At 54.2% G+C, this 13,468-nt stretch overlaps 1 protein-coding gene across 11 annotated transcripts in view; it reads right to left on the minus strand.

Moving 5' to 3' along the window:
• The window catches only part of TLE3 (TLE family member 3, transcriptional corepressor), a 47,398-nt gene extending 41,987 nt beyond the window's left edge, over positions 1-5,411 (minus strand). For 10 of the 11 annotated variants that reach the window (XM_081517210.1, XM_081517209.1, XM_081517208.1 and 7 more), the window contains exons 1-4: positions 5,001-5,252; positions 4,350-4,450; positions 3,756-3,819; positions 2,731-2,775 (exon numbers count right to left, since the gene is read on the minus strand). In XM_081517210.1, the coding sequence (XP_081373336.1) occupies positions 2,731-2,775; positions 3,756-3,819; positions 4,350-4,450; positions 5,001-5,024 (234 nt within the window). In that variant the 5' untranslated portion in view covers positions 5,025-5,252. Of the gene's footprint in view, positions 1-2,730; positions 2,776-3,755; positions 3,820-4,349; positions 4,451-5,000 lie in introns of all 11 variants that reach the window. The other variant, XM_081517214.1, reaches the window with a different exon arrangement.
• Positions 5,412-13,468: the final 8,057 nt, after the last annotated feature.

Consider the following 13,468-nt stretch of genomic DNA (forward strand, 5'->3'; position numbering starts at 1 on the left):
GATGTACCTCATCAGCTGCCCTCTGTCAATACTCAGGCCCATCTGGCAGAACCTGAGGTTCCCAACTAACAGGCATTTCCCATTGAGCCAGCAAAGAAGGGCTTTTGAAAAAAATACGTGGTGGTGTTGGTAAGAGGGGTGTGTGTGCGCGCGCGTGTGTATGTGTGCATGTGTGTGTGAGCTGGCTGAGGGCTGCCACACTTCCCAAGGTGCTACCTCTGGAGATCATCTATTATATAAAAGTACAGACAGTCCCCACCCCCACCCCTGAGCGCCAAGATGAAGAATCCAGCCTGTTTGTTCCAGGCAGATGTAATCACACGAACAGTCAAGTCTAGAGGGCAGGACACTGCATGAATAATTCAAGCACTCCAGTCACTTGATTGTGTGTGCAGATAAAACACCAGTCAACCGCTAAACAGGTCAGCTGATAAACTTGTTTGCTCAGGCCTAACCACCATCCGCCAAATGCACCCAAGACCCACACTACAATTAGTGGCCGGTTTTCTTCTGCAGAACCCTCGCAAGCCTAGGGAGTGGCCAGCCCCAGGAGGTCAGGACTGCATTTCTCAGTGCAGGGTTTCTTCACCTCCTTGCCTCTTTGTTCCTACACAGCCACAGGGCGATTTCACCCAACTCAGACGTTGCTGTAAACCCAGCAAAGGCACTGTGCTCAGAGCACATAGTCCTGCTGGGAAGCAAGTGGGAGCTCAGGCTCGAAGGCAAAGGTGAGTGGCAAACAGGGTAAAGTGCTCGGTCTGGAAGCCAGAGGCCCGCATTTAAGTCCCACCTCTGCCCTCCTGGCTTCCCTAAAGCCTCGGTTTCCTCACCTATAAAAAGGGGGCAAAGAAGACATCTATCTCCCTCTGGCAGCTGAGAGGATTAAATGAGATCATGTCACCAAACCTCAGGCATTCTCCCCCTAAGAACCCGGGGTCTGGGGACAGGCCAGAAGCCCCAGATGCACACAGCTGCTCCTTATGTAAACCCCACCAGTGAATGTGCTAGGAAGGTGAATAACTCTTCCTCAGTTCAGAGTGGCCCAGGACTCCAGGAGCAGCTTCGCTCCAACAGCCAAGGTGGATTCTTTGTGCCAAAGAACCATCCACTCACAGACACAGGGAACACCACCCATGCAGACCTCAACATGCAACGACATATTACACCTTAATTATGAAGCTCTTAGAAGAACGGCTGCTATAAATTTTAAACCTGGGTGCAATTACCCTTTTTAAACACACCCAAGATACCAAGCACTGAGGACAAAAAAAGAGGGGTGGAGAATGGGAGGAGGTGGCATCTTGCATAACAGCCCAAGGTCCTCAAACACCTGGGACCCCCATTCCACTTCACACATTCTTAATGGACCAGTTGGATCCAGCCAGTTCCACTTAAAGTTAGGCAGTCTCTAGCCCATACTGCTGAGGACAAACATCTTTACTTACAAACTTGTGTCTGTTTATGATTCTTGTGGGTCAAGAAGTAAAAGCCTGGTAGCCTTTTCCCGTATCTCCCTAAAAAGCTAATCCCTGACTGCCTCCCCAGATTCCTCAGCAAACTCAGGCCCCTTTCTGGCTGCCCTTCACCCAACACTGGGGTTCCCTCCAGGAGGGGGAAGGAAACCAGATTCCAAAGGCTCTCTGTGAAGCCACTGGAGCGGGCAGGCAGGAATCTACAAGCCTTCCAGAGGTCACCTGCCCTTCTCACCTGCCCTGGGTCCTGCCCCTTAAACAGCAAAATTTAAACCTTGTAAACCACTGTTCATTTAGAGCAGAAAATCCATTCAAGTCACGGTCACCAAAGGCTAGAATGAGTCAACAGCCTTCTGAGATTTCAAGAACACCAATTGTTAAAAAGAACAACCAGCCCGCGCCTTTCTCTGTGCCAAGTCAACGCTAATCGCTGGCCAAGCCAAACTATAGGCGGCCTCTCCTCGGAGCACAAATATACAAACAGGCCTCTCCCACAGCCCAGCCCAGCGCCCAGGACGAGTTACTGATATGCACTGAGATAAAGGTGTTTGTATTTGCTCGGTTTGAGGTATACTGTTATTAGAAGAGTGACAATACGGGGTAGTTTACATATCCATCACACACCAGCTAAACTGGTTTGACTTCAAGATTTCAAAGCTGAGCTCAACCCCCAGCCATCTCAGAAGTCCTGGCTAGGCTGCCCCCTGGGCTTGTTACTTCACCTCTCAGCTTCACCCTAGTAAATAGGAATGACCAAAGCAGCCTTTACATTAAGATGGAGATGAGAAAGTTGCCTCATATACGTAAGGTACTGGGCTGTAATTCATCCCGGATTTATATTTTTAAGCGGTAGGTAGCCTGTTCCCTTAAATTCTGACAGCTCAGCCTGGCTTTTAAGACTCTTGAAGTTTAATCTTATCAAGGCAGAACATCACATTTTTGCACATGCGCACACACATGCACATGCACACACACACACACATCCACACACACACTCCCTCCTGCCTTTCTTTTTGTAAATTTTACATTAAAACAGATTAAAGCAGCCAGCCACCTCTGGGTTACAGGAGTTTCTTAATCGGATCCTGAAGGGACAACTTTCCTTTTGCTCCTTACCTCTCCACCAAGATCCAAGACCAGGACAAACTTCACAAGCTTGGATGCTAAAAGCTCAACATGTCTGAGAACTCAGCCAAGCCTCAGACCCTGCCTGTCAAGAGCTGCATCTATAATTAGATATATATCCTAAAGCACTTACCTGCTTGTGCATCTCAATGTTCAAACCATAGGACATCTCGTAGTACTAAAAGTAAAAAGAACTGCCATTAACACACAACACCAAAATCTGTGTTCCAGAATCGGCTTTGGAGAAGATTTTGGCCAAATGGTACTTTTAGGATACATTTGCTAAAGAAGTTTAAGTCAAACCCCAAAGCCAGCTACAAAGGGGCTGAAGAGATGAAGGACTCAGTAGTGTTGTTCTCATCTCAACAGAGTACCCAATGTGCAATCAATAGTGTAAGAAGAGCTGGGCCCTCCCTCCCACCAGCCCTGCCTGTGCCATATATCCTGTTTATACAACGTTCGGGTTCAACAGGGAATCGTGTATACACTGGGACCGCTTGCCCTATCAGAATATTATTTAGCAACGTGTCCAAGGTCTCTTATGTGGAGAGCAGTGCAGGGAGTCCCACGTAAGGACCTCCAGTGCCCTCCTCACCATCAGAAGATTAAAACTTGCTGGAAGAGACACTGGGAAAAGAGAGGGCACATCTACACACTGCCCCAGGGTCCATGAGCTTCTCAGTCGGGAGATCCCTGAGTAAGCATGGAGGCAAAAGGCTCCTCCACTCTCAGGAACCCCTGGGGAGAAAAGAGGGAGGGGGAGAGGTCTTATGTCCCACTCTGGCTAAATCCCAGGGCTGCAGAGCAAAGAAGTTTCTACACACTCCCAGGAGGTCTCTAAGAACGATTTTTATCCAACCCCGATGTAGACTGATCCAATCCTATTTTACTAGTGAAGACAGGGCAACCAGCCCTCGGGGAAACCTTCACAACACAAATCAAAGGCGCACAAAGGTAGTGTACAAGGAGGGGGGTTGGGTTTCTCTTTCTGCCCCTCCTCTCACCCACCCTCCTCCAAGTGGCCCGGGCTGAGGGAGGCTGGTGAAAAAGGGTCGGACGGCACACTCGGGCTACACCCGCTGCGGGGGCTGCCCCGCGGAGGCTGGGCAGGGCTCCCCAGGTCCACGCCACCCTGGCCGGGTCCCAGCCGCCTCTCACCATCACATAATGGCGCTGCATCTCCGTCTTCTCGTTCGCCAGCTTGTCGTACTCCACTTTGAGGCTACAAGGGCAGGAGGAGCCGGCTCAGGCCTGGTGCCTGCACAGCCTCCTCTGGGACCCCAACCCTAGGGCATCTCAGAGCCACTTGGCCACTTTCCTGACACCCACCCCCGGGGCTACTCCCCTCATCCCGCAGCGGAGGGGGACGTGGGTCTCCGACACAGAGAGGGGGAGTGTAACAACTTGAAACTTCCCGTGGCCCAGTGAGTGAACTTATCCGGGGCGCGGGGGGCGGGGCGGGACCCTGACGCTGGCTCGCGACCCCTCGCGACCCCCAAGACCCGGAGCGAGCCGGCTCGCGCCCCGATCCCTCAACCTCCCCCACCCCGGGAGCGGCACGGGGAGCCGGGAGGCTGCCGGCAGCAAAGGGTTAAGGCGTCGCCCTCGGAAAGGGGAAACAAAAGGAGGAGGCCGGGGCTGCCCCGCCGCCCCGGGGTCGAGAGCCTGCTCAGTCCCCGAGGGGTGGTGGTAGGAGCCGCGGCAGGGACGCCCCCGCCCTGCCAGCCCCGGGGCGGCCCCCACAGGCCTTACCTGTGATATTGAGCTTGAAGGAACTGGAATTCGTCTTTGATCCTGTCACAAGACTCAGCCACCGTGAATTTAAATCCTGGCTGCCCTGGTTGATGGGGAGCCTGAAGCCGGCCAGGACAAGACAGGGGAGGGGCGGGGGCGTCAGACCCGGCTCCAAGCTGCCCAGGCCCCTCAGCGGCTTTCCCCCGTCTCCTCCTGCCCCCACCTCAGCCAAAGGGGCCTCCCACAAAGCCCAGAACCTTCCCAACAAGTTTCTCAGGTCCCCAAAGGGGAGGGGGGCGCCCTAATCTCTCCCTCTCGGCCGCGGGGCTCCTATCCCTTTTACGAAGGGGCTCCTATTCCCAAGTAAGACGGGGACAGAGGAGACACAGCGAGTGAGTTGGGAGACTCAGGCGAGGAGGCGGGGGACAGCATGAAAACAAACAGTTCCCCAGGAACACTGGGAGCCCCTCACGCCATTAAGGCGGAATTAACCTCCTCTCTCTACGGCGCCCCCCCATCCCCATCCTTTGTGTGAGCGCGCGCGCGCGCGCACACACACACGCACACATACCATAAAGGTAGCAACAAGCAAAATGGAGGTGCCAGATAAACTGCCTCGTTTACCCTGCCATGATAGATGCTTAAATAAACCGAGTTGCAATTACTCACCGGATGTCTGCCTTGAGGATACATGGCAGGGAGGGGTCGTGATTCCGAGAGCGTGGAAGCGCAGAGAGCCCGGGCCGGGGAGGTGCGGGGGAGGGGGGAGCCAAACCCGAGCGGGGGGCGGCCGGGAAACCGAGAGCTCGCCCCCGGCCCCCCCAGCCCGATCTCGCACCGAAATCCCAGAGTCCGGCGCCCGCACCAAGCGGAGACAAAGAGCCGAGGAGCTGGCGGCAAAGTCGTCGGCGGGCGCGGGCTTTGTGCACCTAGGGCTCCGCGAGCTGCTGCCGGCAGCCTTCCCCCCGCTGCGTGGAGCGCGTCAGAGCCGGGGGCTGCGCGGACATCGTCGTCTCCCCGGCGGGTCCGGCGCGGGGTCTCGGGGTCTGGGGGCCCCTCTTGGGGCAAGCGCGGGCACCCTCCGGTTCACTCAGCGCGTCGCGCCGGGAGGGGGGCGCGCCAGGGCAGCCCCAGCATCCGGGGCGCACGGGTCCGATCCCAGGGGCGGCTCTCGGCGAGAAGAGGAAGGAGGCAGGCACCGAGGTGGCGGCTTGGGGCCTCAGGAGCGCCGGAGGGTGAGGGCGGGAGCCCGGCGCGGGCGCTTCGACGCCCCCCCTCGGAGAGGAAAGCCTGCTGTTCCGTCTGCTACTGCCGCCGCCGCTGCAAGCCCTTCCCAGGGCCGAGGAGGAAACTCCGGTTCAGTAGGTGGGAATCAACCGCCCTGGCATCCTAACTCCAGTAGGCACTAGAAGCCGCCGCAAGGGTGTCCTCGCTGCTCCCAGTTCGAGCGCCGAGTCCCCAGCGAGGAGCGCTCGGTGCCGCCACCGCCGCCTCGGAGCGCGCAGGCAGAAGAGCGCTGGAGGGGAGACGCAGCTCGAGACGCGGGAGCTCTGCGGCTTCCTTCCTTCGCCTCGGCCCGGCTCTCCTCTCCGCACCCCGACACTCCCCCCCCCACCCCCAACACACACCCAGGGCGCGCGCCACACACACACACACACACACACACACACACACACACACACTAGTGCCCCGGACCTGCGGATACCACACACAGACAGGCGAGGGGGACGAGCACGAGGTCTGAACTGCCGCGAGAGCAGTTCCAAATAGGGACTGAAAAGTAACAAAATAATGTGGCAGCTTCGCCCGGCTTTGGCCAATGGGAGCGCGGGGCCCCCACGTGGGGCAGCCGGACTCGGCCTGCGACTGGGCGCCGCCGGGCGCGACGTCACAATGCCCTCTTGTGTCTAAAACTATGCATGAAAAGTAGCAATCAGGCCCTACCCGCTGGTGACTTTCGCATGGGAGTGAAAAACAGCGCTCCTCAGATCAGGAATTAACCGAAAGACATATAATAAATAGATATATATTATAGTCCAGGGCTGCTGGGTTTTTTCCCCCCTCCTCTCTTTTTTTTCCCCACGATATACTAGCAAATAATCATTTGGTGAGAGGGGGAAAGAAGGAAGACAGAGGAATAACAACAAAAGAAAAAGAGACAAGCTGTACAGTCCTCAAAACCTGTGGCTGGTAGCAATGTATCAGTTTATTCTGCAGTGGCGGCGAACGATTCCTCCCTCTAATCTCATTAGGTCTGCAAAGCAGCCCAATTAGATACTATAAAACAAACAGAATCACTTTGTCACTTTAATGTTTTCACTTCACAAGATTTAGGACCGATAAAATGGTGGCTCCCAAAGTTGCCTCCCACCTTAATTTTGCTCAGAACTGAGTGTCCCTTTCTTTGCCCCTTCTCCTGCCCACCCTCCCCCTACGGCCCCCAGCTTTTCTTCTTTGTTCATTTGTCCTTTACGGAAAGCCAAATAAACAGCGTCTTTGATGTGCGGCGGCTGCCGGCGAGGACAAGTCGGAGGAACTCTTGCTTGGCGGGCTGCGCAGATAGAAGGGCCCGTCTGCCCGCGGACACCCTGCACATTCCGCGCTGTCCCCACTCGGGGGCTTCTTCCCGGTGGAGACCGCTACGCCTTCATCTCAGCGACCCAGTGAGCGCCGGGGCCAGGGAAGCGGAGTCGGGAGTGCGGTGGCGGCCTTACCCCACCAGCCCGGGAGCTTCGAGTTCCGACCCGGTTTTCTCAGCCTGCCCCCGGCAGTGTCACGGCGTCGGCGGAAGCCTGCAGAGGGGCTCGTGTGCGAGCCTGTGGGCGTCTCGGCCGCCAGCCTCGACGCCCCGGGAGGCGCAGACGCTCACCCGCCCCCGTTCGCTCCTCTCCCACCCCCACCTCCGTGCCTCCGGGACTCCCGGCGCGGTCGCACAGGCCACTCGACTCCGGGGGCCAGTTTGCCCCCAAACCCATAGCCTGCGTCTACTGCGCTCGGGGTTACGTCAGGGCAGACGGGCTAGGGGAACGCGGCCCTCGAGCGTCTGGAGGCTGGGCGGAGGCGGGGGTGGGGGGCCGCGCCCTGGGCCGCAGGGGCACCGCCGGGTGGGGGGCCCAGGTGGACACCCCTCCCCAACATCTCCGCGAACCCGCACGCAACCGGGGGCCGGCGGCGGGCCCGAGATCTATATTTTCCCCTCATTAGGAGCTAGAGTTCGCTTTTGCATTTTAATGAGGAGCTGAGAGCAAGCGGGCGCTCGGAGGCCGGTGCGCTGGGAGTTACACGTGAGCGCCTGCCTCGGAGTTGAGCCTCCCCTCGTCCCCTCCGGCCGCCAGTCCTGAACCGCGCTCCTCTCTTCATTTATTTATTTTCCTAAATAAAAACATAAATCGTGTGCGCCACGCACTGAAGAGGGAGGTGGGGAGAAGCCCGGCTCGACAGATGCGAGCATCTGGCCGCAGCATTCATTAGACACAAAATGGCTCCTCTTTGGAGCGTCCTTTCCCCCTCCCCCTTCTCTGCCCTCCCCTTTACGTCACGGGTGGGCGCACCCGCTTCCCACCCGCCCCACCCCTTTCTCGCCCCTGCCCCCACGTGGGGGCCGCAGACCCCGCCCCCTAGCGAGGCTCAGAAGACCAATCAGAAACGGTTGATGGGAGTCTCAGTTACTGATTGGTTAAATTGCCGAGCCCTGTCAGTCGGCGACCAAGGCTGTCAGTCAAAACCACGCGGGGTGGGGGAGCGCTGACAAATGCCGAGGCTTCTGAGCCTCCCGCTTGCAAATAGTGCTTGGAATGGCTGCTTAATTAGCTTTGAATGGCTTTTCCTTCCAGCTCAAACAATCTGTCACTACCATGTGGTATAAAGGAGCCATGCATAAAAAAGTAAGCAGAGGCTAAATATCAATTTGATTTTGTGTATCAAAGGAATATTTTATTTTTCTCCCTAGTAATGAAACGTATCAATTTAAATAATAAAAGGTAAAAACACACACACAAACCAAAAAAAGAAAAAAAGAAGAGGGGGGAAAAAAAGAAAGAAAAAAGGGAAAAAACCAAACTCCACGGTTCTCCGACTCCTGTGCAAGCCTTAAACAGGTAATTTCTACGGCCCACGTTCAGGAGGAAGCCTAAGAGTACCCCCATCCCCACCTCTTTCAAACTTGCATTAAGTGTTCTGTTGTCGTCTAGAAGTCTAGGAGGAGTGATGGGGGAGGGGTGGCCCGTAAAAGGAGAGGTGGGGGCGAGGAAGGGGGCAAACTTTAAAGGGAGCTCTTTGAAGCTGCTAATCAAAGTGGAGGGGGGGGGTTAAAACCCCATAAACTTGGGATCCCGCAGCAGGTCTCGATTTGGGAGCTGAGAGGGAGTGGGGGATGGGGGGAGAGAGTGGGTGTGCGTCTCGCCCGGATTTATTAAACACAATGCCTTCAAGATGCCCGGGATGCAGCGCCTGGTCCTGCCTTCCCTCTCTCCGTTCTCACTTAAGATTGGCTCCGAGGGCGTCCGCCCGCAGTTGGCCGACAAACCTGGCCCCCAGGTCGGGTCCACGCGAATCGGGAACAGAAGAGCGGTCTGGGATTTGATGTCTCTCCTGCCCGGACGACCACTCTCCTGGTTGTTGAGTCAGTGCTCTCCTGACGGGTCGACTCACGTCGAGTTGACCTGTGAGCCTCAGCGCCAGCCCTGGAACCTTGGAGCCCTCCTGTGATCAACCTAGTTTTGCAGAGAGCCACCTTCTCGGCAGGATTCCACTGGAGGACCCCACCACCTAGTCTGAAATGATAGAGGCGCCAAAGCCCTTTCTATGTCCAAGGCAGGACACTGCTATCCAGGCACTCCCGAAGGAAGCGGCCTGACTGGTAGCCCTGCTTTATAGAGTAAAAGAGAAGACCTAGAAAGTCCAGGAATTTGCCCCAAGCTGGGCATAGGTGTCAGGATTCGAGTCCAGGGCAACCGGTTCAACAGCCAACTTCAGAGTCCTCTTTGATAGCAGGAGCTGGACCCCGGCGAATATGTGCTAAAGGAAAGGAATTCACTCATTCATATTCATTCATTCATTCATACTGAGGGTCTGGCGATGAGGTCACAGGCCAAGCTCCCCAGCGCTGGGCTTCCACTGGCCCCTCACAGAGCATCATTCCCAGGTCTGCTGGGTTTTTGGCCTCCAGCATGTAGAGGAGCGGAGAGGTAAAAGCAACTAGCCCAGCTCCCCTTTCAGGTCGCCACCGCTTTACCCCCCACCGTGCCACCCCACAAATTAGGAAAAACACGGAGAAAAATAATTTTTTATGCTCGAGGTAGAAAAGAAAAAACATGTATACGACACCCCGCCCAAAGCGCTTGACAATTATTTTTCAAGAAGGAGGGGAGTGGAGAGAGAGAGTTCAAACGTCTCTGTCTCCAGTTCTAATTGGAAACGTTTCAACTGTTTATGTTACAAGAAGTGTCAGGGTCATTTGCTACCGGAGAGCTGACTTTTCATTGGCTGCTTAATTGAGTACCTCGGAGTCCACCCCACGTGGGAGAGGAATTCCTGGCACACACGCGCCCGAGCGCGCTCGCGCGCGCGCGCGCGCACACACACACACACACAAAAGTCACCCGGTGAGACAGAAAGCCTGGCCTGGATTTGCAGAGCGGAGGTTCCCCAGCCCTTCACTGGGGGGTGAGAGGTGGTTGGTGGGCAGTTGTTCACCAGCTCCAAGAGCTGCTTTTCTGGCTTTTAAAAATTAACTGTCAAGCACTTTAGATAGAGTGTTAATAAATGGTTTCTCCTTTTCCCAGGAATCAAAGGGCTTGATTCAGGTCAGCCACAGGGCTGTGGCCTCCAATTTGAGGAAGAGCTTAGTACCTTGCAGCTTAGATGGTAAAGAAACTGCCTGCAATGCAGGAGACTAGGGATCCATCCCTGAGTCAGGAAGATCCCCTGGAGAAGGAAATGGTAACCCACTCCAATATTCTTGCTGGGAAATTGTATAGACAGAGGAGCTACAGTCCATGGGGTCGCAAAAAGTCAGACACTACACTTTTACTTTCAGTACCTTAGGTGGGTTTCAGATCACTCCGTGTCAGCCCTTCCCCCACAGCCTCCACTGGCTTTGATTTTCTCAAGCTCTGTCATTGGGACTGCACAAAGGGAAGAGAAATCTTTCTCTGTCCTCTCCCATTTGGTTGATTCTGTAAGCCTCCTCTGATGGTTGGCCCTTGACTCCATTGCTAGGGCAGTTCTGTCCCCTCACCTTTACCACCCCTATCCACCAGTCATCCCCAGCCTTCCTCCACAAGTGAGCACCTCACCACAAAGTAAAAGGAAAGGGAATTTTTATTTATCTAACAAACTCTTACATAGTGCTTAACTCTGTCCCAGACACTGTTCTAAGCACTTGACAAACATTAACACACTTAATCCTCTCACGGTGAATGAAGTGGGTACTATCAGTATCACCCCTGTTATACAGGGAGGTGGGGGTGGGGGGCAATTGACATGCCATGTACAGTGACTTGCCCAAAGTCACTTCAGTGGCTGATGGACTTGAACCCAGGCAGTCTGGCTCCAGAGTCTTCACCCCCACACTCCACTGTCTCCACAAGCTTGACTTTCCTGGGAATGCAGATCAGGGCCACAGGACAGACCATAGGAAACAGGAAGGCCCCTAGGAAGCCCAAACAGAGCCTCTATAGAGCTCATTCTGCAACCACCTTATTTCAGGGAAAGGAACTGAGCTCTAGGAGCTTGGGGAACTTCCCAGGGTCTCCTTATCCCCTCTTCCAATTCTCTGGCTGGTCCCAGCTATATGAACTGGAGGGATGTATTTAATCTTGCTAAGCCTCCATTTCCTCATCTGTAAAGTGGAGATAACAGTCCTGTCCACCTCAGAGAGTTGTTCCAAGGATGGATGGAGATAATGCATGCAATGTACAGTGCAGAGCCTGGCTCATTAAGTGATCAATAATAGCCATGTTGGCCATGATGATGATGCAGAACCATAAAGTTATTCAACTCCTCACACATTTCCTGAGTGCCTGCAGAGATGAGGAAGGTCTAATGTCCCAACCCTTGAGGGGAATAATTCAGGCAGTAGCCAAGCCGAGGTGGGAACACTGAGCTCAATGAAGCTCACCCGGCGCCCCCCCACCCCCACCCCGGCCCCATGCCTCATCCCCCACTGAGATCTTCAGGCCTTCCCCTCTCTCTCTGGAATTCCCATTCTTTATCATGGTCCTATGATGGCCTGGGATATCCCTACTGCCCAAGGACCCTTGAGATATGTGTGGGAGGGGGAGGGCCAAAGGGAAGGGGCAATTCAAAGCTAAGGTTTGGAGGGTGGGTGGGGAATTCTAGAGGCAGAGAAATTCGATAAACAGCAGTGGAGTCCATAGCATTTCTGAGAAGACAAGCCACAACAATGAAGTATATGAGGATAAAGTAGTCGGGCTCTGAGGGAGAACAGGAGTTGTGAAAGGGGCTCCTGGGAGGGCTACCTGGGAGGGTGGAGCTTGAGCTTAGCCCAGAAGGATGGACAGAAGTTCCAGTGGGTAAAGGGGACCAAGATGAGCAAATGCTGTAACAGGGACCCGTCCCCCTTAGCCTGTGCCTGGGTGCTTTCTGCTTTCTTGAATCCTTTCTGTGTTTTGCCACCTGACAAAGTCCTTTGGCTTCCTTCCCTAAGACCCCTGCCATCATCCCCACTTGTATTTCAGGCTCCATTGAAATGTCTCTAAAGTCTCCTAAGGTCAGGAGAGAGGAATCCACTCAGTATTGCATGGCAGCCCCCATCTGAATCAAGAGGCCTGAGGAGCTGCCAGATCCTGGGGAAGACCCTGAAACTCTTAGTGTCTCAGTTTCCAGATCTGTAGAATGGGAATAGTGACCCTTAATTGCTTACCTGGCAGGAGTTTACAGAAAGTCTACTCTAAGAGCTTTTTGGAAATACCAAAATCTAAGGGAAACTTTGGAACATACATAAGCACAGACAGCCCCTAATTCCAGGCTGTATGTAGGCCCTAAGAACTAAATAGGGTCTATGCAAGGGAGCAGCTGGGTAGAAGGGACGGACAGAGGTGAAATCAGGGAAGCTGCCGGTAGAGGGTGGTGCTTAGTGTCGCTAAGTGCAGAGGAAGGGGAAGAGTTCCAGACAGGGACAAAGATGGTCGGCCAAGACATTCTAGATAACGCTGGGGATGGTTTGCTTTGCTTGATGGTGCAACTGGCAGAGGAGGCCACCAAGTCTCTCCAGAAATCTAAGGAAGCCAGGCAATAATTTAATGAGCCCCTGGTGTCCACCTGGGACTCTGTACAGAGGAGGCATGGAATGTGTTTGTTCACCTGTCTTTAGGAGAAGTGTAAGACTGGAAACATTCTCCCAGCATTCCATCCAAAGCCGAGTTCCCCTGCATCCTACCGTTCCCAAGGCACACTTCGCTGACCTCCATTGACTAAGGGAGCAGGGTTTCTGTGCCTCATGCCGGAACTGGGTAAATATTTATCGAAGTGATTGGGCGTCCTAATTAAGAGATTTGTGCCATTTCTTTCTTTCCTTTTTAAGGATTCAAAGTGGAGGCTTAGGAGATTAAGAAATATTTTGCTGGTATTAATGTATCCAACTTCACAAGGGTGAGGCTCATGCCGAAAGAATTATACAGGCCAGTAGAGCTAGCAGTGGGGAATGCTCTGGGTCAGGCTGAATGATTGAGGGAGGGGGACTGTCGCCACCTGGTCTTTGACGGTGGGTGCGGATGTGAGGAGGACAGAGGAGAGGGTCTGTATTTGCCTCAGAGCTTTGATGTTCACTTCCAAATCTGGTCTCAACTTTCTATCCTTTTAGTAAATGAATTTATAGAAGTGTGCTTGTCACATACAGGTCATAACAGTGAAGAGTTTGTTTATGCAGTGTATTCATGTATACCAGTGGTCCTCAACCAGGAGGGATTTTGCTCCTAAGAGGATGTTGGCAATATCTGGGGATATTTTTGGTGGTCAAAATTGAGGGTAGTCATGCTACTGACATCTACTGAGTAGAGGCCAAGGATGATTCTAAACATCCTGCAGTGCACAGAACAGCCCCCACAGCAAAGAGTGACCGAGTCCCAGATGCCCATAGCATTGAGGTCGAGAAGCCCTGCAAACCTGTCTCGGCT

The sequence above is a fragment of the Giraffa tippelskirchi genome, chromosome 7 (assembly GCF_054371585.1).
Source record: "Giraffa tippelskirchi isolate mGirTip1 chromosome 7, T2T-mGirTip1v1.2.pri, whole genome shotgun sequence".
Lineage (NCBI taxonomy): Eukaryota > Metazoa > Chordata > Mammalia > Artiodactyla > Giraffidae > Giraffa > Giraffa tippelskirchi.